Source organism: Eublepharis macularius, chromosome 12 (genome assembly GCF_028583425.1).
Source record: "Eublepharis macularius isolate TG4126 chromosome 12, MPM_Emac_v1.0, whole genome shotgun sequence".
Classification (NCBI taxonomy): domain Eukaryota; kingdom Metazoa; phylum Chordata; class Lepidosauria; order Squamata; family Eublepharidae; genus Eublepharis; species Eublepharis macularius.
In genome coordinates, this window is record NC_072801.1 from 52,884,100 (window position 1) to 52,908,490 (window position 24,391).

At 41.5% G+C, this 24,391-nt stretch overlaps 4 protein-coding genes across 4 annotated transcripts; 2 read left to right on the plus strand and 2 right to left on the minus strand.

Moving 5' to 3' along the window:
* Positions 1-1,230: 1,230 nt before the first annotated feature.
* On the minus strand, positions 1,231-3,585 carry LOC129339360 (olfactory receptor 14A16-like). The gene is made up of 2 exons (XM_054993944.1): positions 3,532-3,585; positions 1,231-2,205 (listed from the first exon to the last, which is right to left on the minus strand). The coding sequence occupies exons 1-2, from the start codon at positions 3,583-3,585 to the stop codon at positions 1,231-1,233; spliced, it is 1,029 nt and encodes a 342-aa protein (XP_054849919.1).
* Positions 3,586-11,258: 7,673 nt separating this feature from the next.
* Positions 11,259-12,212, minus strand: LOC129339361 (olfactory receptor 14A16-like). The gene has a single exon (XM_054993945.1). The coding sequence runs from the start codon at positions 12,210-12,212 to the stop codon at positions 11,259-11,261; it is 954 nt and encodes a 317-aa protein (XP_054849920.1).
* Positions 12,213-18,030: 5,818 nt separating this feature from the next.
* Positions 18,031-18,975, plus strand: LOC129339362 (olfactory receptor 14A16-like). The gene has a single exon (XM_054993947.1). The coding sequence runs from the start codon at positions 18,040-18,042 to the stop codon at positions 18,973-18,975; it is 936 nt and encodes a 311-aa protein (XP_054849922.1). The 5' UTR covers positions 18,031-18,039.
* A 3,657-nt stretch (positions 18,976-22,632) lies between these two features.
* LOC129339363 (olfactory receptor 14A16-like) lies at positions 22,633-23,571 on the plus strand. The gene has a single exon (XM_054993948.1). It carries the CDS (start codon positions 22,636-22,638, stop codon positions 23,569-23,571), a length of 936 nt encoding a protein of 311 aa, XP_054849923.1. The 5' UTR covers positions 22,633-22,635.
* Positions 23,572-24,391: the final 820 nt, after the last annotated feature.

Here is a 24,391-nt window from a genome sequence, read left to right on the forward strand (position 1 = left end):
TTTTGGCAAAACTCTGGTTAAAACTCAGATCTCAAGTATCAAAGCATCCCCAGTGTTCCAGGAGATGTGATGACATTACTTTTGATTGCATGGGAAGCAGTGTTAACATGTTGCCAACAATGTGATGATGTCAACACCAAGGGACCTTGCCCGGCAGCACCTTGGCAACCCTACTTGGCTCATTGCCAGTTTGCCTCCATTCTGGGTCCCTCCATACATCTTCCATGTATTAACTTTATTCCTACACCCTTGGATAGAACTATAAATACCAGAGTCCAAACCCTCAAAGCCATAAGGCAGGTTTTGCAATTTCATTCAGCCTACCCTGCTTCACAGAGTGGTAGTGAGAATTTAGAAATGCCATGCATTGTGGCTGATCTTCAGTGAAGATCTATGCTTCTAATATAAATCATTTCTGATGTAGACTTTTCTCATAAACTCAAATGAAGAGATATCTGGAAAGCAGGATTCAAAAACAGTTTAGTGTCTTCAAATCTGCAGCGGTAGTGCATTGAGGCTAAAAAACCAAAAGATCATGTGGGTCTATGGAAGCTATGATGAAATTGACCACAGTATGGAAAAATCTTAGAGTGGTCTCATAGAGAACCACATTCACAATTATCACCACCCAAAAGAGCCATACCCACTTCATATTTGAGAAGAGTACTGCATCACAGGAAGGACTGAAGCTTCCTTGTTCCTCAGTGGTGACCATTTCAGAGTGGAAAGCACCTGTCGATCAAAAGCTCCACTGGGCTACAGCTATGCCCACTTTCCTGAAACATGGGGCAAGCGCCACATCAGGAAACAGTGCTCAGAAGGGTTACTGGTAGCATGTCAAATAGTAACAAGGGGATCCCAGACAAATGAGTATCAATACTGTAGAATATGATTAAAAATGCCATAAAACTGAGTTAAATAGAGGACCTGAAAATGAAAATGGGGATGATTTTTGGAGTGTGATTTCTTTGTCAGCTGAATGAAATCTGGGATGGCAAGAATTGCATAGCCAAAGTGCTCTTAGCCTACAGTTTACTGTTTGTGAACCTGAGTAAGGCAAGCCAGCAGATTCAAGACATATGGAAAGTACCTCTCTGATTAGCACTGCCTATATAGTTGCACTATCCATGCATGTAGTCATATGAGATACTGCCAAGGGGAAGTGAGTACCACTTGACTGTTTGTATACATGAGTATGCTTGAGACAGAAGAGGCCCATAGGATGCACCCTCATAGAAGAATGTTAAAGATTATAGTCTTAGATGTGTGCCTCAAACCTAACAGTTTGGACAGGGAGACTTGGATTTCTTTACTTCTCATGCTATAGATTAGTGGATTCATCATGGGTGGAACCATGGAATAGATCATAGAAAATGCCACATCCAGATGGGATGGGATGTTTGACGTGGGCTTTAAATAGGCAAAGCATCCTGTAAATAGAAAGATGGAGACCACTGTAAGGTGGGGAAGGCAGGTAGAAAAAGCCTTTTGCCTTCCTTGCACAGAGGGCATCCTCAGCACGGTTGAGAAGATGTATACATAGGTTACAAGGATGAAGATAAAACAGCCAAGACCAGCAACAGCACTCAAGGCCACAACATTAATTTCAATTAGATATAAGTCAGAGCAGGTAAGCTTCAGTAACTGAGGGATTTCACAGAAAAACTGATTGACAACATTGGAACAAAAAGGGCTTGCAAAGGTCCCTCCAGCATGTAGCACTCCATAGAAAAGACCAGTGACCCACACACTGGCAACCATTTGAATGCAAGTTTGTCTGTTCATCACCATTTCATATTGTAATGGATTGCAAATGGCAACATACCGATCGTATGCCATGACTGTCAGGAGAGACAAATCAGATGCTGAAAAGAACAAAAAGAAGAGGACTTGAGCCACACATCCAGAAAAAGAAATATGTCGGGTATTCATGAGGGAATTCATTATCATTTGGGGGATAATGACTGTAACTTGACCAAGGTCCTGCATGGCCAGGTTCATCAGAAAGAGGTACATGGGCGTATGCAGGTGACGGTCAAAGGCTACTGCAGTGATGATGAGAAGGTTCCCTGTGACTGTTGCCAAGTACATGACCAGGAATACAACAAAGTGTAGAATCTGCAGTTCCCGATCCTCTGAGAATTGCAGGAGCAGAAATTCAGATACGGAAGTCTGATTAGCCACGGCTTGCTCCTTATATGATACCTGGGCAAGAAAATAAGAGAGAAAACTATTATATCTAGCAGAGTCTCTGTTGTTCACTGTAAAGTTGCTATTACTATTATTGAAACTGTTATCGTTGAAGGTGTGTATGATTATTGTTATTAATATATATATATATTATGTTGTTTATTGTTGTGGCCATAGGATATAACATTCCAGCATATGCACCATATAACAATCTGCCGCATCGAAAAAGTCTAAACATAATTACATATTTACATGGTAAGGAAAAACTTAAAATTTAAATTAGAATGATAAAAAATAGAAGCAGGAAAAGGAAGCAGAAGAACCATAAAATTACAGTTTGGCTAAAATTCTTACAGAATTAGCAAGGATTTATTTCTTCCTTATATTGATTGAGAGAAATATAAAATAAAATATCAGCCAATATGAATTTAAGCCAATATGAGCCCCAGAGCTGCAAGACCTCTAAAGAAGGAAAAGAGTATAGCTGAAGAATAGGAGACAACAACTTAAACCACTGGTTCCCTTCCTTATATTACCAGAAACAATATTTCACCAAATGGTCTTCAGTGTCAAGTGTCAAGTTTCTTATATTATTACTAGTAACAAAGCCCGTTGTGTGGGAGGGAAGGAACTACAACAGGCTCTAGAAAGAGCATGGCAGGCGGGGCAGGCAATGCCTCCTCTGTAGTACTCTGATTTGGTTGGGGGAGGGCAAGGTGGCTGGGCCTGGCATTGCCCCCTCCCTAGCACTGTGAGGGGGGTGGCAGGTGCCATGGTGGGCACCTGCCTGTGACTGGAAGCAGCCTGTTCCAACCCCATTGACACTGGATAGGGCTGCTGCAGGCAGGAAGTGCCTCCAGGGAGGGGAGGAAAAAGGTGCCCTGATGGGCTCCTGTGCCTGTTCTGGCCCTGTTGGCCCTGTTGGTGCCAGATCAGCCCCCTGCAGGCATGGAGTGCCATGGGGGAGAGGCTCCTGGCAGGCTTCTGCTTCCAGTAGTGGCCCCTTCTGGCCACATTTGGGTCAGAACATGCCACTGCCAGGGCCACTGCAGATGGGGAGTGTCCCTGGGGGGTGGCAGCAGGAGCCCTGGCAGACTCCCACACCTGACTGCAGCCTGTTCCAGCTCTGTTGGCACCAGATCAGGCCACTGTAGGTGAGGAGTGCCACCAAGAGGCAGTGGCAGCAGGCAACCTCACAGGCTCCTGCTGCTGGCAGTGGCCAGTTCTGGCCCTGTTGGGGTCAGAATGGACCACTGCAGGCAGGGAGTACTGCTGGGGTTGGTGGTACCAGGCACCCTGGTGGGCTCCTAAGCCCAGAAGCAGCCTGTCCTGCCCACTCACCCATCCCGAGGTAACGGAGGCCAGGTCTACCCGGCCAGCATATAAAAGGTACATCTGTCCTCTGAGAATTCAGAGGCCAGGTGTACCAACCCAGCAAAAGAACAGGAGGTACACCTGGCCTCCATGGGCCCAGAGTCCATGTCTACCAGCCTGGCAAGGTTATGGGCAGTAGACTGGGACTCCAGAAGTATGAAAGCCAGGTCTACCCTATCAGCAAATTCATGGTAGGTAGACCTGGTCTCCATAGGTCTAGAGGCCAGGTCTACTGAACCAGCCATGGAAAGAACATAGGGATCAAAGGCCAGATCTACCAGCTGGCAAAGGGATGGGAGACCTGGCAGAGGTGGGGGTGGGGTGAAGGAGGGAAACAGGCAGCCAGGTGCTGCTGCACCCAGTGCAACCCCATTCAGGGTCATGATGGGCTGGGGGCACGGATTGCGCAGGGAGGGGAGGGGAGGGGAGGGGAAGAAACAGCCCAGTGCTGATGTGCCTGCCACCCCACCCGGCACAGTCCTGTTTGTGGCCACGCCGTGTGGGCTGGGGAGCATGCGAGGGGGGCAGCTCCATGTCCTCCACCCAGCAGCCACCTAGATCAGGTAGCTGCCATCCGGAAGTGCACAATGGAGGCCGCTCCAGCAGTGACTTGTTCCGGCCCCATTGGCCGATGGAGCGACTCCCTTCTTCCTCCTCTAGGGGTACACTAAGGGCCAAGCTACACATGACAAATGACACTTGAACGGCAAGTGGATTGAGTGGAGGGCAAGTGAACAGGGAGAAATACACTTGCCGTTCAAGTGTCATTCGTCATGTGTAGCTTGGCCCTAAGGCATCTGCTCTGTGGAATCTCTGTGAGTCATCTGAAATGCGCTTACTGAATTATGTTATAGGATTATTAAGTCTTGTTCCCAGTTTTTGGTTGGTTCATTTTCCTAAGACAATTCATAGCTGTGGGCTTTTTTTAATGAGCAAAGCCATGTTACATCTATATTCCCAATAAATATGATACCAAATTTCAACAAATACTGGTCATTCCACTTTATCTCCATATTATTATTTTGTCACTTACCAAAGGGAGCTAGCCATCTATTGTACTTAAGGTTTTTAAAAATTAAATCAGGGGATGGCTTTATCTCTGATTGTTTACTAACTATGGATAATTGTCAAATTTTGTGGTGAGGTCCATCCAGCTTTTTGCTGCTCATTCTCAGCCATTTCTTCTCCTTACTACATTCCCCATCACGGACGGTGTTTGTCCATATATTGAATCAGCACTTCAATCGATCCCATCCACCTCCTGAAATAAAAATGCTTCATCTTGCCATCTGAAAATTAAGAGGCATGGCCAAATGCCACAGCATTAGTACCACTGTCATAAAATCCTGAGAAGCATTATGTGTTGCCCTTTTGTGTTCATATTACCAAGACTATACTGTTTCTAAACCCCATATGTAGTCTGGGCAAATGTTACCACATAGCTTCCTCCCCTTTACCTAGTCACCAACCATCACAATAGTCATTTTATTGGTAAATTGAGGGAGATCCACATGACACTCTACCATGTGCCATCTTACAACACTGTACGTGTAACCAGATGGAAGTCTTGTCGAAGGCTTTCACGGCCGGAGAACGATGGTTGTTGTGGGTTTTCTGGGCTGTATTGCCGTGGTCTTTGCATTGCCAAGACCACGGCAATACAGCCCGGAAAACCCACAACAACCAGATGGAAGTCATTTATTTTTTGACATTCTGTAATCTTGTGAGGGGGTTATTATGACTCCTTTGCTTTTCTGGCTTTCTGATGGGGCTCAGAGTTCAACTTGGTAAGGGAAATACACATGACACTCTGTTAAACACTTTGTATACAGATGACAGGTACAATTAGCACAGTGTACATGTAACTGTGTGGAAGCCAAGTAAAATTCTCCTCATCACTTGGGAAAACGTCACAAACAACCAGCTTTCCCATAGTTACCTGCTCACAATGTAAAACAACGATTGCCTGTATTCTCCTAGAGTGGAGAAAGAGAATAGCTGCATAGATGTGATAGCAAACATTTGTACATTGAAAGTAAAATGTGAGGTTGACAAAGGCAATTTTAGACTTTATGCTGAATAAGTAGGTTTGTCACAATTTAACATCAAAACACTATTTTATTTATTTGTTCAATTTATAGTCTGCTCTCCCCACATGCAGGCTCAGAGGAGATCACATCCAGATTAAAATACTGTACAATATAACAATTGAAAAGAAGAAGCAAAGAAGTTCATAACATGCAGCACAATGCACTAGAAAAGAGATTTTCACACACACTCTACATTAGCTCATTATTTCCAGAGTCCATTATTTCATTAGTTTGTGGTTTCAGAGAATGACATTTATTAGGAATATATGAGCTAACTGCTACCTTCCAATAAATTTGGCTTATCTTATCAACATCCTTAGTTTTGTCTTCCTTAAAATTCCTTAGAAGATTTCTCTGAGAACAAAATTTCAATGACAACTCATTCAGTATTTGTATCATGGCAGTGGTATTCAGAGGTATTTGTATCTCACAGATTATTTTTAGCTATATCTGTATCTATGCATAATTGAATATTGCACTGTAATTTCACTATAGTCACTGGATTTTCTTAGGTGGGCAGGAGATGCAAGTTGTGAATTGCTGGTATAGTGCAAAATCCCAGGATGTGTGGATGCAACCCTTGCTGGGAGTCACATACTGTTGGGAAAACATTAGAAAATATCTCAGGCAGAAAATTGCTCAGGCAGCTAACCCTCAAAATGGATTTATGATTGATACACAAATGCAGAGAATGTTGAAAGAAATAGAGTATATTTGGGTGGGAAATGAATGAAGAGAGAGAGAATTTTCTTTGAGAGAAATGGAGAAAGTGAGAAATAAAATGGTCAATCACTTACAGTGGTATTCCTTTTGATGTTAGAAACATTTTGTCCTCTAGTGATGCTAAATGATTGTGTGTCTTTCCAGCTATCCATCTCTCCCCACACTTGGATGAATAATAGCAACAGAACATTTAGACACGAGTTATTATTATTTCTAAGCATCTAGAGTGCTATTTTTAGGAAGCAACAATGTTCATCAATGGGGACATACAGAATTTTTTTTTGTCTCTACTTTTGAAGATATGATTAAGAAAGACTGATTGTGTTTTGGCTCATTAATGAACACTCAAGAGAGTTATATTCTTCTCTCTTGTAAACTCAACTGTTGTCTTTACAAGCATTTGTTAGGTTTATACACTGATATGGTCAAGAGAGTTGGGACATTTTTTAAAAAACTTGACATTGTGATTTAGAACTCACTGAAAGACCAACTCAATCATAATATAAAAGGACAATTCCATGCTAGGAAACATCAGGGAAGAGGCAGAATTTTAAACTACTAGTAAAATTACATGTGTCTTGTGCAGCTATATTTGGAATAATGTGCACCATAGCAGAAAAAGAATATTCCAGAGCTAGAAAAAGAACAGAAAGTGGCCGTCAAGTTGATCATGGGGGTGGACTGTCAGCCCTAGTTTTTTAAAAAAAAAAACTTTGATAATTGAGGTGTGACATGATAACGGTCTTCAAAAACATGCATGGTATAGACAAAGTGGACAGACAGGATTTCTCCCACTCCTGTAACAGTGGAACTTGTCATCACTCAATGAAACTGATTGGCAGTAGATTCAAGAGAGACAGGGAAATATTTAATATGGGTAGCTGTGTTGGTCCTCAGTAGAACAGCAGAATTTAAATCCAGTGATACCTAGAGACAGTGAGTTTGGTGTAGTGGTTAAAGAGTAGCACGATTCTAATCTGGAGAACTCAGGGCCAAGCTACACATAACGAATGACACTTGAACAGCAAGTGTATTTCTCCCTGTTCACTTGCCCTCCACTCAATCCACTTGCCATTCAATTGTCATTCGTCATGTGTAGCTTGGCCCTCAGTTTGACTCCTGACTAGACATGGGCACAATCAGGGGAAAAATGAACAGGCTGTTCATTGTTCATTGCCATCAATCAACACGAACAAATGAATGGAAATGAATATGTCCTGTTAACGAGCGTGTTTGGTGTTTGGTGTTCATTGGGACAGAACAGCCCCCTTAGCACTTAGAGAGCCCATATTCACAGGGAATGTACAGCAGGCTCTTCTCCAGCCATCAACCAAGTTTGATCAAGATTGCAGTATGGATCTCATACATTCCCAAATTTGATGGCCCCATGAAACTCCTATTAAATACAAATGGAGCCACCAGTTCACTTTGGCCCATGCGGTGGCCCTCTCTCCTCTTTGGGGGAGGGGGTCTGGCCACTGGCTGGCTGCACCCCCATGTGCCTTCCTGCCAGGCCTCCTGGAGGGTACATTCTGGAGGGTCAGCCAGGTGGCTGATGTCTGTGGCCGCTGGGAATGGCGGGCTTGGGGAAGTAATGACGGGCTGCCTCCCATCTTGGGGGCGGAGGGTTAGGCCGCTAGCTGGCGGCACTACCCATGTGCCCGCCCACCAGGCCTCCCGCAGCGTATCTTCCAGAAGGTATAAAAGGAGGGTGATGTCGTTGGCCACCGCAGACCAAAATGACCCACCCACAATCTGCTATGAAAATCCTCCAGTAAGACAAGTTGGCCTAATACACACAAACACACAACCTGTTGGGTCAGACACTGACATTCGTTCACCAGATGGGGTACTTCACAGCATTGGGGCTGATGGTGTTGTCCGCACCTCATGTGGTGTAGAGTCCAGACAAAACACACTAGCTGGACATGCATGGAGCATTGGACAACCCTCCAGTGTCGAAGCAGAGGCTGCCTCCAAGAAGAACCACCATCCTGCCTTCGCGGAAAGGATGGAGTTGCGGGACTCATTTCCCCTTCTTCAGAGGGAACAGCAGGTACCATTTATTGGGGCCTCCGTGCAGCACAACTGCATGTGGCATAGTTTCTGAGCTGTCCCTGGTGCCCAAACCTGGCATCTGTGGACATGAACCACCTTCCTGCCTTCACAGAAAGGATGTGAGTTGTAGTGGGACCCATTCACCCCAGTCAGAGGAGAGAGCCAGTGCCATGGACAGGGGCCCCACCACCTCAAGTCAACTGCTGGAAAGGAGGAAGGCACCTGAGTGTCATGCATGCACAAGGAGTGCACACACACACACACACCATTGTGATGCCAGAAAATAACACCATTTCCTGGTGTGATGGGGAAACTGAGGGCCAAGTTACAAGTGACGAATGACCCTTGAACGGCAAGTGGATTAAGAGGCGGGCAAGTGAACAGGGAGAAATACACTTGCCATTCAAGTGTCATTTGTCACTTGTAGCTTGGCCCTGAGTCACACCAGGGCTGATTCATTAAAAATTGCCCACAAGTTTAATTTTTTTTAATTTTTAATATATCATTCACCCCCCCACACACACCAAATGTACCAATAGCTTCCCCATTACTCTAGAAAATAATGTCATTTTCCAGTGCCATGAGAGAGTTCAGGAGCACATGCCTGTGTGAGAGTGAGTACCTCACTACCCCTACTGCCACCTACTGCCCCCACCCTATCACTCCCCTCTCCCCTGGTTTGGACCCTAGAGGACCGAGCAACCTTACTCCCCAAATTGTAGCATGAAGATCACTAGAAGAAAAAAAAAATAGAGGAAAACATTTTTTGTAGATGGCCATAACAAGTTTCCCACAGGATGCCATGTGACTAAAAGAAAAATGCTATTCTCATTTTTTATCACTTCTCTGGCCACAGGTTGCCTGGAACTTACTGGTGGACAAAGATCACGTGCAGCTTGTTGGTGCTTCCCGCCATGAATCAGCTGGCTGGCAAGGGGAAAAAAGAGTGAGAAACTGGGGGAGGCTAGGCAGCACAGCGATGCACTGGCATCATTCCCCTTGCACTCAAAAGTACTAAAGTTATCACGTTGTTGGGAGAAGATGCAGATAGTCTAGTATTTGGGCAAAACTTGGTGGTCAAACCTCAACGCTCAAATTCCAGAGCATCTCCAGTGTTCCTGGAGATATTATGACATCATTTTTGATTGCACAGGAAACAGTATTAAGATGTCACCAGCCATGTGACAATGTCAATACCAAGGGCCCTTGTCAGGCAGCACCTTGGCAACCCTACTTGGCCTCATGGCCAGCCTGCCTCCATTCTGGTGTCCCTTCATACATCTTACATGTATCAACCTTGTTCCTTCACCTTTGGATAGCACTGGAAAGACTAAAAACCATAAGACAAGTTTTCCAATTTCACTCAGTCTATCCTGCCTCACAGAGTGGTGGTGAGAAGGTAGATATACCATTTATTGTGGCTGTCCTTCGGTGGAGACCTATGCTTCTCTCTCCATCCCTCCTGATGTATACCTTTCTCATAAACCCAAATGAAAATATATCAGAAAAACAGGCTTCAATGAACAGTTTGGTGTCCAAAGTATTCCTCAAACCTGCAGATGAAGTGCATTGAGGTTAAAAAATGAAGAGATCTATGGAAGCTAAGATGAAATTGACCACAATGTGGAAAAACTCTAGAGCAGTCTCACAGAGAGCCACATTCACAATTATCACCATCCCAAAGAGACATATTTACTTTCATATCTGACAAGAGGACTGCATCTCTGAGCCAAGCTACAAGTGAGTTTTTTCATGTGGAGAACACTTGATTGTTTTCGCAAGTTTTCCTGGGAACTGAAGTCTGAGTGTCCTTCCCCTCTCTGTTAGAATCACTGCCTGAAGAGCCAGAGAAAGCCAGTGGCAGCAGCAGCTTTTGCAAATTGTTCCTCCAGTCACAAGCCTGCTGGACAAGAGGGCTCTCAATGATCGTTTGGGGGCGGGCAGCTGCTACTTTCTCCCTGGGCATCCTGCTCCTGTGGAGCTTCACTGACATGGCGGCTTTCTCCAGAGCAACAGGGTTGAGACTGGAGGAATGATTTGCAAAAGCTGCTGCTGCCGCCAGCTTTCTCTGGCTCTTCAGGCAGCGATTCTAACAGATAGGGGAAGGACACTCTGGCTTCAGTTCCCAGGAAAACTTGCAAAAAAAATCAAGTGTTCTCCAAGTGAAAAAACTCACTTGTAGCTTGGGTCTCATAAAGGACTGAAGTTTCCCTGTTTCTCAGTGGTGACCATTTCAAAGTGGGAAGCAGCTGTCAACCACAAGCCCCACTAGGCAACAACCTTTCCCACTTCCTTGAAACATGGGGCAGTTACCACATCAGGAAACAGTGCTCAGAAGGGCCACTGTAGCATGTCACAAGTGCCTGGGAGCCACTTGTGACTCTGCATGTCAGCAGAGTCACAAGTGGCTCCCAGACCATTGAGTATCAATGTTATCAAATATGATTACAATTTCCATTTGACAGTGTTAAATGAAGTATATGAAAATTACAATGGGGATGATATTAGGAGCACAATTTCTTTGTCAGCTGAATGAAATCTGGAAAGAACTTCTGTACCTCCATTGTTTCATGTATGAACATTTGGCAAGAATTGCATAGCCAAAGTGCTCTTAGCCCACAGTTTGCTGTCTGTGAACCTGAGTAAGGTGGGCCTGCAGATTCAAGATGTACAGAAAGTACCTCTCTGATTAGTACTACCTATATAGCTGCATGCATATATTCATGTATATATTGTAGCCATATGGGATACTGCCAAGGGGAAGTGAGTACCACTTGACTGTATACATGGGTATGCTTGAGAGAGAAGAGACTCAAAGCACCCTCAAAGAAGAAAGTTAAAGACTATATTCTTAGATGTGTGCCTCAAACCTAACAGTTTGGACAGGGAGACTTGGATTTCTTTACTTCTCATGCTATAGATTAGTGGATTCATCATGGGTGGAACCATGGAATAGATCATAGAAAACGCCACATCCAGATGGGATGGGACGTTTGATGTGGGCTTGAAATAGGCAAAGCATCCTGTGAATACAAAGATGGAGACCACTGTGAGGTGGGGAAGGCAGGTTGAAAAGGCCTTTTGCCTTCCTTGCACAGAGGGCATCCTCAGCACGGTTGAGAAGATGTGTACATAAGTTACAAGGATGAAGATAAAGCAGCAAAGTCCAACAACAGCACTCAAGGCCACAACACCAATTTCAATTAGATATAAGTCAGAGCAGGTGAGCTTCAGTAACTGAGGGATTTCACAGAAAAACTGATTGACAACATTGGAACAAAAAGGGCTTGCAAAGGTCCCTCCAGCATGTAGCACTCCATAGAAAAGACCAGTGACCCACACACTGGCAACCATTTGAATGCAGGCTTGCCTGTTCATCACCATTTCATATTGTAATGGATTGCAAATGGCAACATACCGATCATACGCCATGATGGTCAGGAGAGACAGATCAGATGCTAAAAAGAACAAAAAAAAGAGAACTTGAGCCACACATCCAGAAAAAGAAATATGTCGGGTATTCATGAGAGAATTAGTTATCATTTGAGGGATAATGACTGTAATTTGGCCAAGGTCCTGCACAGCCAAGTTCATCAGAAAGAAGTACATGGGGGTATGCAGGTGATGGTCAAAGGCTACCACAGTAATGATGAGAAGGTTCCCCGTGACTGTTGCCAAGTACACGACCAGAAATACAACAAAGTGTAGAATCTGCAGTTCCCGATCCTCTGAGAATTTCAGGAGCAGAAACTCAGATATAGAAGTCTGATTGGCCATGGCTTGCTCCTTACATGATACCTGTGCAAAAAAAAATTAATAGAGCTATTAAAATGGCAGCTCATATAAGTTTCTGTTGTTCAATGTAAAGTTGCTATTATTATAATTAGAACTGTTATAGCTGAACGTGTGTTTGTGTGTGATTATTATTAATAGTCTCATTCCTAGGTCTTGGTTGTATTCCTAAGATTATACATGTCTGTTGGCATTCTGAAGTTTGCTTGTTTTTATTGAGCAAAATCATTTTACATCTATATTCCCAATCAAAACGATACCAAATTTCAACAAAAACTTCTAACTTCAATTTATCTCCATATTATTTTGTCAGTTACCAAAGAGAGCTATCCATCTATTGTACTTAAGGTTTTTTAAAAATTAAAACACAGGATGGCTTTATCTCTGATTAGTTACAAACTACAGATAAATGTCGAATTTTGTGTTGAGATCCATTCAGCTTTTTTGCTCATGCTCACCCATTTCTTCTCCTTACTACATTCCCTATCCCGGATGGTGTTTGTCCATCCATTGAATCAGCATTTCAATCAATCCCATCTACCTCCTGAAATAAAAATGCTTCGACTTCCCATCTAAACATCAAGACGCATGCCTAAATGCCACAGCAATAGTGACACTATCATAACACTATGACTCCTTTGCTTTTCTGGCTTTCTGATGGGGCTCAGATTTCAACTTGCTGAGTGGAATGCAGATGACACTCTGTATACACTCTGTATATAGATGACACAGTGTAGCACAGTGTACATGTAACTATGTGGAAACCCTTAGCACAGTGTACATGTAACTACGTGGAAGCCAAGTAAAATTCTCCTCATTACTGGGAAAGAAATTGCAAACAACCAGCTTTCCCATAGTTACCTGCTCACAATGTAAAACAATGATTGCCTGTATTCTTCCAGAGAAGAGAAAGAAAATAGCTGCATAGATGTGATAACAAACATTTGTACATTAAAAGTAAAATGTGAGGATGAGAAAAGGAGAGAGAGAGAGAGAGAGAGACCAGCCACATTGGGAGAGAGTGGGTGGATAATTTATATGCATTTTTAGACTTTATGCTGAATAAGTAAATTGTCACAATTTGACATCAAAACACTAGAAAAGAGATTTGCACGCATGCATGCACTCACACACACACACGCACATAAGTACACACACACTACATTAGTTCATTATTTCCAGAGCCCATTATTTCATTAGTTTGTGGTTTCAGAGAATGACAAATACTAGGAATATATGAGCTAATTGCTACCTACCCATACATTTGCCTAATCTTATCAACATCCTTATTTTTGTCTTCCTTAAAATTCCTTAGAAGTTTTCCCTGAAAGCAAAATTTCAATGACAATCCATTCTGTATTTGTATTTCACTGACTATTTTTAACTATATATGTATCTATGCATAACTGAGTATTGCATGGTTTTTGCACTATAGCAACTGAATTTTCTTAGGTGGACAGGAGAATCACTTTGAGAATTACTGGTATAGTGCAAGATCCAAAGAGGTGTGAATGCAACCCTAGCTGGGATTCATATATTGGTGTGAAACACCAGAAAATATCTAATTGCTCAGTATTTATGGAAGATTCACAAATGAAGAGAATGTTGAAAGAAAGTATACTTAGGAAGGAAATGCAGGAAGAGAGATTTTTCTTTGAAAGCAATGGAGAAAGTGAGAAATACAATTGTCAATCACTTACAGTGTTATTCTTCATAGATTCCTTTTGATATCAGAGACATTTTGTCCTCCAGTGTTGCCAAATAGTTGTATGTCTACAGCTATCCATCCCTCCTTATGCTTGGATACATAACAGCAACAGGATATGTAGAGATAAGACTTATGAGTATTTCTGAGCTTCTAGAGCATTATTCTCAGGAGGCAACAATGTTCATCAGTAGGGACAGACAGAAAATATTTTTTCTTGTCTCTACTTTTGATGATATGATTAAGAAAGAATGGTAACATTTTTGGCACAGTAGAGAATGCTCAAGAGAATTAAATTCTTCCCTCTCACAAACTCAACTGCTTTATTTACAAGCATTTCTTAAGTTTTGTGATGGGATGTACACTGATGAGGTCAATATAGTTACAACAGAAAAACAACTCTTGCCTTGTGATGGAGAACTCACTGAAAAGGCCTACTCAGTCATGGTATAAAAAGGGCAATTCCATGCTAGGGAACATCAGGAAAAGGTAGAAATTAAAACTTCCAGTAGAATTACATGTGTCTTGTGCAGCAATGTTTGGAATACTGCGCTCAGTTATGGACACCGTAGCACAAAAAGAATATTCCAGAGCGGGAAAAAGTTCAGAAGGGGCAATCAAGACAATCATGGGTTTGGACAGCCCTACATTTTTTCTTTTAAAAAAATTGACAATTGAGGTGTGACGTAATAGTGGTCTTCAAAAAGATGCATGGTTTAGACAAATGGTATATTGACTTGAAAAGACCTGTCCACCACCCTATATATATATATAGATATATATATAGATATATATAGATATGGATATATAGGCCATGTCTGAAATGAAGTAACTCTTCCATCGCCATCTGAGGAGAAGCTTTCATTGTATGTAGTGTTTTAAATTTTATTATAATGTTTTATATGCTTTTATGTGCTTTTATGTAAATTTAAATGTGCTCCGCCCTCAGTGGGGAGGGCAGACTAAAAAATCTAATATAATAAATAAATAATAAAAGTGAACAGAGAGGAAGATTTCTCCCACTCCCATAACACTAGAGTTGAAAAAGCCAAAACTTTATTGAGTACAGCTTACAGGAGCCTTGGTGCTGCACGGGGCACAGATCAAGTGATTGGCCAGCCCACCTGCCAGCCAATGACCCCTTTGCCCCCTCAGTCTGCCAGCTGAGAGAAGCACAATGGGATGACAGTGAGTGGGATTCCATCTGGATATATCATCTGGGAGTGAGCATGCCAGACAGACCCCCCAAGCTGAGCTTGTCCCTGTCCTGCATTACCCACAAGATCACTTAAGGGGATGCCCAACTATGGGGAACTGTGCACAGAGGCTACATTTCCCCCAACATGTGCAATGCCAAAACCACCACCCCAAGTTGCAACAAGGAAACAGCAAGGAACACCCATGCAAATGAGTGCAAATGAAAGTGCCCCCCCCCACCAAAACCAGCCAAACCACCAGAAAAAAAGGGCAGGCACGTGTGATGCCAGCTGAAAGGAATTGCATGAGGCACCTGGGCAGCTTTCCACTTTATGCCTGCCACGTGGACCTGGTTAGAGACTGCCTATCCCAGGTCTGCCAGCTATGATCCCTATCATGCTGCAATGGTCTAAGATTAACAAGAGGAGTTGAGGAGAACACATCTGCCTAGGGGCCACTGCTAATGTAGCTGTTTGCCCAGCAGGGTTGCTGGCCCTGGACTTCAGCATACATTCCTTCAGGATTGGTGCCACCATGAGGCAGACCACCTCAGCCTGGAGACTTTGCACATCCATGCCATAAGGAGATGGCAGTCTGGGGGTTACAGGGCCTACATTCATCTGGGTCTGGGGGCCAGTCACTGATGCCTTTTTTCTTGTCAGTCTTCTCAGGTCAGCACACGTCAGTTCATTGAGACGTTGGATCAGTTCATTGAGACGTTGGGCGAGAGGGGGTGGTGATCTCTCACCCAGACATCTCTTTCAGGGTTGATGCCTTGTTCCATTCTGACCAAGTGCACCTGTCCAGCTGGGGACAGGATATTTGGTTGCAGGACATCTGTGATGTCTTGTTGGTTTGGTTGCAACTCTAGGAGCGTTGGCAGGGGCCATTTTGTGGCTCTTGTGGTGGTTGGGCATGGGGCACTGATCTGTTTTGGAGGAAAACTTGGTGCTCAGTTTCCCTATTATGGAATCCTCTTAAGGGATCTGTAGAGTGAGCTTTGCCAGGTTCATGCCCAGCTCAGGGTCTGTTGGGTCCACCTCACTCCCAGATCACAAAGGATGCACAAAGTTTACATTCTAGTGATGATGATGATTTCCTGAGGCAGAAGGAGATTTGCAGCACTGAACATGCCACTTCTAGGGGTGTATGCACCCTAAAATTTGGTTGAATATTGATCCAGAATTTATGAATATCATTACAATTATCTGTATGATTCGTAGGAAGAGGATGCACCTCAGTCATTCACAGTGATAGCAAACATACTATGTGCTCTGCATGCTACACATGGTTGTCTTGTTGTTTTTAAGTTGAAGAATCAAATGAAATAATTATCTGGACAACAACTCACAGGACTTGTTCCTACATTTCATATGAAGAAGTTAAAACATCTATAAAAATATTATAAACAGTGACAAGAAGGAGCATTTTGTTATACTCACATCTTACACTCTCATCTCTGCTAATTAAGCTAGTCTAAAACTCTGGGGAATAAGTCTCCAGGAATATAAAACATATATATTAATTGCTGCTCATAGACAACTGCTGGTTCATGTCAGTATAGACAGTCTTACCTCAAAAAGAAAAGAGTATTTAATGACATGGATGATAATAAGAAACAAAGTTTAGAAGGAACAGAAAAGCTGACATCTGGGCAAGAAAAAGCGTGTAAACATCAATGGTAAGTTATTTGATGTATTGATTATTGTAGGGTTTACTCAGGACCTCTACAGGTTAAGTAAATAGTATGGCTGCTGCCAACCCACTGGTGACAGAGTTTCAGACAATAGCCAGAATCTGTGCAAGATGTTCACTACCAATTCATTAACTAACAGGGCAATCCTGAGCACGTCCCCTAAGAATCCTACTCAAGTTGATTCAACAGGAACTACACCCAGAAAAGTATTCTTAGGAATTCTATCTGGAAAGACTCCACGTTAGCACTCCTCCTTTCTTAATTCAGCTGCTGATATGAAGATTTTTCATATATGCATAGTGTTTGTTTATATACTCTGTGATATTTACTTGAAGGAACTACATGTCAAAACTTTAATCAGGGGACATCAACATCATTTACATGAGAGAGACACCCTTATTTTTTCCCTATATATATCCAGTGAATTATCTCAATTTTTCTCACACTCATCTTAATTAGATGCTGGAGAGGCAAGGAATATATCAGGAATATTTTACTTCTTCTTGTAATGCATGACCTGTTACTTCATGTTGTTTTGTATGACCTGTAAAAAGTTTCTTTACCCATGCACAGGAAGCGTTCACTTGGCAATATGTGTGTGTGTGTGTACTCATACATTCAAGTCACTGTATGGAGGGGTCATGTGTAGAAGACTAGAGTCTTCTACTGTGGAAAACCATCATGGTAGAGTGGTTTGCATGTCAGACTAGACTCTAGGAGATCCAAATCTGAATATTGGGTCTTCTATGGAAACTCAGTGGATGATTTTGGGCCTGTCACTTTAAATAAACATTAAGTACCTTATTGGGTTGTCACTGTGAGGATAAAATGGCAGTGTAGAGAATGGAAACTATTCCTCCCATACCATGTTATGGCCTCATCAATCAGAAGTTCAAATGAAGAAAAAGTTGATTATAAACATGTGAGCACTAGCTTTTAATCAGATGACTGTATTAAGTTTCCAAAAAAGGAAGGCTCCTTAAACATTTGTTGTGCAGTTATATCTAAAACAGAAGCACCTGAAATATATGTATGGGATGCAAGTGCTACTTTTCACTGCACCTATTCTGAGTTTTCTTTGGATGGAGGCACAGTGAAGAGAGTTACTAAGTGTCAGGAAGAATTGGCAATATGGGAATCATCATCCGATTCAATTATAGTAGATAAAATACCGTTTTACTGTTCTCGTTCTGTTTTCTTCCTCTCAGAGAAAAATGTCCAACAAATCCTCTGGATCTGATTTTCTGCTCCTGGAATTCTCAGATGTTCGGGAGCTGCAGTTTCTACACTTCATGGTTTTTCTGATGCTGTACTTGGCAACTGTGATGGGGAACCTGCTCATCATCTCTTCAGTCACCTTAGACCGCCACCTGCACACCCCCATGTATTTCTTCCTGATGAACCTGGCCATGCAGGATATTGGTCAAGTTTCAGTCACTGTCCCCAAATCCATGATCAATTCCCTCCTGAATACCAGACTCATTTCTTACTCAGGGTGTGTGACTCAGGTCTTCTTTTTCTTCTTCTTTATAATGTCTGATTTCTGTCTCCTCACAGTCATGGCGTATGATCGGTATGTGGCCATTTGCAATCCGTTACGTTATGAGATGGTAATAAATAGGCAGGCCTGCATTGAAATGATTGCTGGTGTATGGATAGCTGGTTCTCTCTATGCAGGGATACACACCTGTGGGACATTTGCAACCCAATTCTGCTCTAATGTTGTCAATCAATTCTTTTGTGAAATCCCACAGCTAATAAAATTGTCTTGTTCTGGCTTAAATGTAATTGAAATGAGTAGTATTATGATGGGAGTCATCCTTGGCCTAAGCTTTTTAATCTATATCCTTGTAACTTATGCACATATTTTTACCACTGTATTTAGACTGCCTTCTGCAAAGGGGAGGCAAAAGGCTTTCTCCACTTGCATCCCCCACCTCATTGTGTACTCCACATTTGTATTCTCTGCATGCTTTGCCTACCTAAAACCTGCTTCTCAGACCCCATCACAGCTGGATTTGATATTTGGTGTAATCTATTCCTTGGTCCCACCCTTATTGAACCCAGTGATTTACAGTATAAGAAACAAGGAAGTCAAAAAAGCAATGGCAAAGTTTTTAGGGTTTAGGGGCTTTTCTACAAATACATGATCAATTTTGCTGCTGCAAGTGTGTATTCATTATTTTTTTTCTGCTTTCACAACAAAAATCATATTAAACTGCTTAGTAAGTAGCCAATGTACAATGCTAATCTGACTTTATATAGATGAGTGAGTTGGTGGATTCTACCCCTTCCAACAATTCAACTGAGAATATTTATATCCCAGTTTTCAATTTGGATTAAACTGGGGGAAGAATCTTTAGGCTGTAGGTAGCTACTTGGAAAATAGTTGGATCTAGTATCATTCACTGCCATGTAATATCCTTCATGATACTCCTTAATAATATATTTTAGGTATCAGTACTGCAAATAATATTCTTGTGAGTTTAGAATTAGCACTGTAATGAGGTGGGATTTTTTTCATTTTTTAGATATAGCCATTAATTCCTCTTATTCTCTTTTTTCTCTTCCAAAAGCAGAATATCTCTTCCATTTCTCTTTCATTTCTTTTCAAAGAGAAATCAAGGCACTGTTTTGTAACATCAGTGTTTGTCATTGTTTTGTGTTATATGCCTGAGGGTGGTACTCTAGCAGGAAGACTTGGGAAGACATTGCCTGCTTCTGAGAATCTGCAGCGTGAGATTCGAAATTTTACAGAACTTCCAATCCTGCCCTTCTTTTCCTCAAATTTCACTATGATCAAAAAAGAATTATCTCGAAACTTATCCCAAATTTCTAAAAAGAGGAAAAGAAAGGAATTGTTGAATTCCTTGGGGAAACTGGATAACCAGGAATTAAATGAATTTCTCTTAACTTAATTTGGAATCTAGTTACTGTGACGAGACATATTATATGGGCTTGTCCTAAAGTATATTCTCTAGGGAAAACCAAAACCCATAACAAAAATAATAGTGATGTTTCTTACTGAGTACTGATGTCTCATTGAAGTGCTTTAATTGTTAGGAAATGGCAGTGTCCAAGTGCCCAGCAGTACTTGGATGAGGTGACAACTCCCTTCCTAGCAGAAGGGAGGAAGCAACTGTACTGGTTGGATCCAGCTAGACTTCTCACCTTATTCTCTTTCTTACTCAAGCCTCCATCAAACATGATATTTGCTCAGTCAGATCAGGTGATTCCAGCATTCTGTTTTTGGTGGCCAGAGGAGATCCCATCTTCCATTTTGCATGTGCGAAAACATTAATTGGATCCAATCCTATGTTGCTGTGTGTTTGAAGGGTTTGAAATTTAAATTTTGAAAGAAAGAAACAGAGAAGCACAATTATGCTGCTGTAAATTGGATGAAGTACCTTGGAATACAGGAGCACCCTCTCAGATACATGGAAGCTGATTTGCTTCCCTATAGGAGTGCTCCTTCTTGGCTTCCACTTCTGCTATCAAGTCATATGTACATTTTTAAATAAAGAAAATATTACAAAATGTCTTCAGTGTTCTCGGCTCCAAAGGAAACCAATCCAGATAATTCAGATTGTATTTTTACAGGGGAAACTGAAATCAGTGGTGCTTCAGAATATAAGCCAGATCAAATGTTTTTGACAGTTCAAGAGTTAGATATGCAGGTGAAAAGGGAGGGTGTGGACCAAAATTTCATGCTTGGGGTTGTGGGACTTGTGGGTCCAAATTAATGTGTGGTAGGGACTATAGTAAGGAGAAGAATTGGGTGAGATGGACGGAAATGTCAGCCAAATCCAAAACCATTAGTTCAGGAATTCTGGTTGAGTTTGAAACCTTCCAGATATAAAAGAATGGGTGTGTGATGGAATGGGCTTTCAAAGGAAAGCTTTACTAAATGCAGCACCCAGAGATTGGAAGAGAGAGGGTTAAGGGACTGCCTGAAGAGATATGATTGACAGGCTGCTCTCCCATTTCTTTGATTTGCCATTGACAAGGTAACAAATTGCTTTTAAGAGAATTGTTCATGCTTAGGGGGAGAAAGCTTAGAGCAGCTGCCTGTTGTGTTTTACAATTAAAAAGAATACATTTGGATTAATCTGGCCCCTCAGAAACCATCTTCCTGTTCCTGGATTCTCCAATTGGAACTGGCATATCCAGATTATGCTGGATGGCTATAAATCCAGCTACTATAGCTGGTTCATGAATCTCGGATGGCACACCCTTACTCATTTTCTCAGATGGATGACTGCATGGACCAAATGAATGCTACTCCATTACTAGAATGATTCATTACACTTTTTAGCTAATTTTGAGCTCTCATCTGGACTAGGAGTATGATTAGGATGGAGATGCACTTCAGTCAATTACAGTCATAACAAACATACCAAGTGATGTGCATGCTTCAAGTTGATGCCCTATATTTTTTTAAGGTAAAGAATCAAATAAAATAATTCTTTGAACAACAACTCACAGGACTTGCTCCTATATTTCATATGAAGAAGTTAAAACGGATATAAAGAAACTATTATAAACAGTGATAAGAATGAGTGTTTTGTTATTCACACATCTTACATTGAGCCCATCTCTGGTAATTGTTAGCATAAGACTCTCGGGAGTAAGTCTCCAGGAATACAACATATATAAGTTAGCTACTCCCCATAGACAACTGCTGGTTCATGTTGATATAAACATACTTATCTCAAAGAGAAAATAATATTACGTTACATGGATGATTGTAAGAAACATAGTTTAGAAGGGACAGAAAAGCTTACTTCTGGACATGAAAAACATCTATAAAGAATGATGGTAAGTTATTCAATATATTGATAATTGCAGGTTTTACTCAGAACCTCATCATGTTAAGTAAGTAGCATGGCTTTTGCCAACCCACACCATCCCTTACTGTTGGCAGAGTTTCAGGAAATGCCAGAATATTTATAAGATGTTCACTCCCAGTCCATTGACTAGTAGGGCAATCTTGAGCACGTCTGCTTAGAATCCTAGTCAAGTCTATTCAACAGGGGTTGTTTTCACATGCTGTTAAAGAAATGGCTCACTCGCTAAACTCTGGTGTTTTTTTTTCATTCACTCCATACGACTCTGATTTCAAAATGGAAGCAGGCAGTTTGTTTTTTGTTTTTGGTTGTGGGTTTTTTTTGGCATCTTTTGGCCAGCACAGGAAAGGGCGGGGAAATCCCATCCTCAGAAAAGATGCCAAAAAAACAGAAGCCAAACAGCCTGCTTCTGCTTTGAAATCGGAGACGTATGGAGTGAGTGAAAAAAAAGCCAGGCTAACAGCTGACTATAAATATGTTAGAATTAACTTAAATTGGATCAGGGCAACAATTTGGGTTAAATTACCATTTAGTGGATTTATGTGAATTTCTGAATATTAATAATTATTTCCAGCTTCCATCCCATCTCCAATATTATTCATCACAGCAATGCTTGAATGAAGGAGTTTATGCATGTTTTATTCAGAACTTCCAGATGGGAAAAGAGGGTAAATTGCATAGGATGACTAAATTAATCCCCCCTCAAAGGAAGGCTTCTTATGCATTTGTCCTGCAGTGGTACTTATAAAGGAGGAAGTAGAGGGGGACAAATCGGGTACAGGTACCACTTTTTACTTCATTTTAATGAAGTTTAATGATTTTTTCCACACAATGAAAACTGTACCTTAAGGATAGGATTGAAAATGTGGTAATTACCATCAAATTCAATTATGGCTGTTAAAATACTACTCGAAATGGTAATTTTAAACTTTCCTTCATATGTTTCCTTCTTCTCAGAGAAAAATGTCCAACACATCCTATGTCTCTGATTTTCTGCTCCTGGAATTCTCAGATGTTTGGGAACTGCAGTTTCTATACTTCATGGTTTTTCTGATGCTGTACTTGGCAACAGTAACAGGGAACCTTCTCGTCATCTCTTCGGTCGCCTCAGACCACCACCTGCACACACCCATGTACTTCTTGCTGATGAACTTGGCCATGCAGGATCTTGGTCAAGTTTCTGTCATTGTCCCCAAATCCATGATCAATTCCCTCCTGAATACCAGACTCATTTCTTATTCAGGGTGTGTTACTCAAGTCTTCTTCTTTATCTTTTTCATAGCGTCTGATTTCTGCCTCCTCACAGTCATGGCATATGATCGGTATGTGGCCATTTGCAATCCATTACATTATGAGATGGTAATAAATAGACAAGCCTGCATTGAAATGATTGCTGGTGTATGGATAGCTGGTTCTCTCTATGCAGGGATGCACACCTGTGGGACTTTTGCAACCCAATTCTGCTCTAATGTTGTCAATCAATTCTTTTGTGAAATCCCCCAGCTAATAAAATTGTCTTGTTCTGGCTTAAATGTAATTGAAATGAGTAGTATTATGATGGGAGTCATCCTTGGCCTAAGCTTTTTAATCTATATCCTTGTAACTTATGCACATATTTTTACCACTGTATTTAGACTGCCTTCAGCAAAGGGGAGGCAAAAAGCTTTCTCCACTTGCATCCCCCACCTCATTGTGTACTCCACATTTGTATTCTCTGCATGCTTTGCCTACCTAAAACCTGCTTCTCAGACCCCATCACAGCTGGATTTGATATTTGGTGTAATCTATTCCTTGGTCCCACCCTTATTGAACCCAGTGATTTACAGTATAAGAAACAAGGAAGTCAAAAAAGCAATGGCAAAGTTTTTAGGGTTTAGGGGCTTTTCTACAAATACATGATCAATTTTGCTGCTGCAAGTGTGTATTCATTATTTTTTTTCTGCTTTCACAACAAAAATCATATTAAACTGCTTAGTATGTAGCCAATGTACAATGCTAATCTGACTTTATATAGATGAGTGAGTTGGTGGATTCTACCCCATCCAACAATTCAACTGAGAATATTTATATCCCAATTTTCAATTTGGATTAAACTGGGGGAAGAATCTTTAGGCTGTAGGTAGCTACTTGGAAAATAGTTGGATCTAGTATCATTCACTGCCGTGTAATATCCTTCATGATACTCCTTAATAATATATTTTAGGTATCAGTACTGCAAATAATATTCTTGTGAGTTTAGAATTAGCACTGTAATGAGGTGGGATTTTTTTCATTTTTTAGATATAGCCATTAATTCCTCTTATTCTCTTTTTTCTCTTCCAAAAGCAGAATATCTCTTCCATTTCTCTTTCATTTCTTTTCAAAGAGAAATCAAGGCACTGTTTTGTAACATCAGTGTTTGTCATTGTTTTGTGTTATATGCCTGAGGGTGGTACTCTAGCAGGAAGACTTGGGAAGACATTGCCTGCTTCTGAGAATCTGCAGCGTGAGATTCGAAATTTTACAGAACTTCCAATCCTGCCCTTCTTTTCCTCAAATTTCACTATGATCAAAAAAGAATTATCTCGAAACTTATCCCAAATTTCTAAAAAGAGGAAAAGAAAGGAATTGTTGAATTCCTTGGGGAAACTGGATAACCAGGAATTAAATGAATTTCTCTTAACTTAATTTGGAATCTAGTTACTGTGACGAGACATATTATATGGGCTTGTCCTAAAGT

What these genes read in the sequence shown, in the direction of transcription:
- LOC129339362 (XM_054993947.1), top strand. Translation starts at nt 18,040, where the DNA reads ATGTCCAACAAATCCTCTGGATCTGATTTTCTGCTCCTGGAATTCTCA.
- LOC129339363 (XM_054993948.1), top strand. Translation starts at nt 22,636, where the DNA reads ATGTCCAACACATCCTATGTCTCTGATTTTCTGCTCCTGGAATTCTCA.
- LOC129339360 (XM_054993944.1), bottom strand. Translation starts at nt 3,585, where the DNA reads ATGTACCTTTTATATGCTGGCCGGGTAGACCTGGCCTCCGTTACCTCG. An exon ending in CCTCCGTTACCTCGGGATGG is followed by an intron (nt 2,206 to 3,531) that starts GTGAGTGGGCAG and finishes TTTCTTGCCCAG; the next exon opens with GTATCATATAAGGAGCAAGC.
- LOC129339361 (XM_054993945.1), bottom strand. Translation starts at nt 12,212, where the DNA reads ATGGCCAATCAGACTTCTATATCTGAGTTTCTGCTCCTGAAATTCTCA.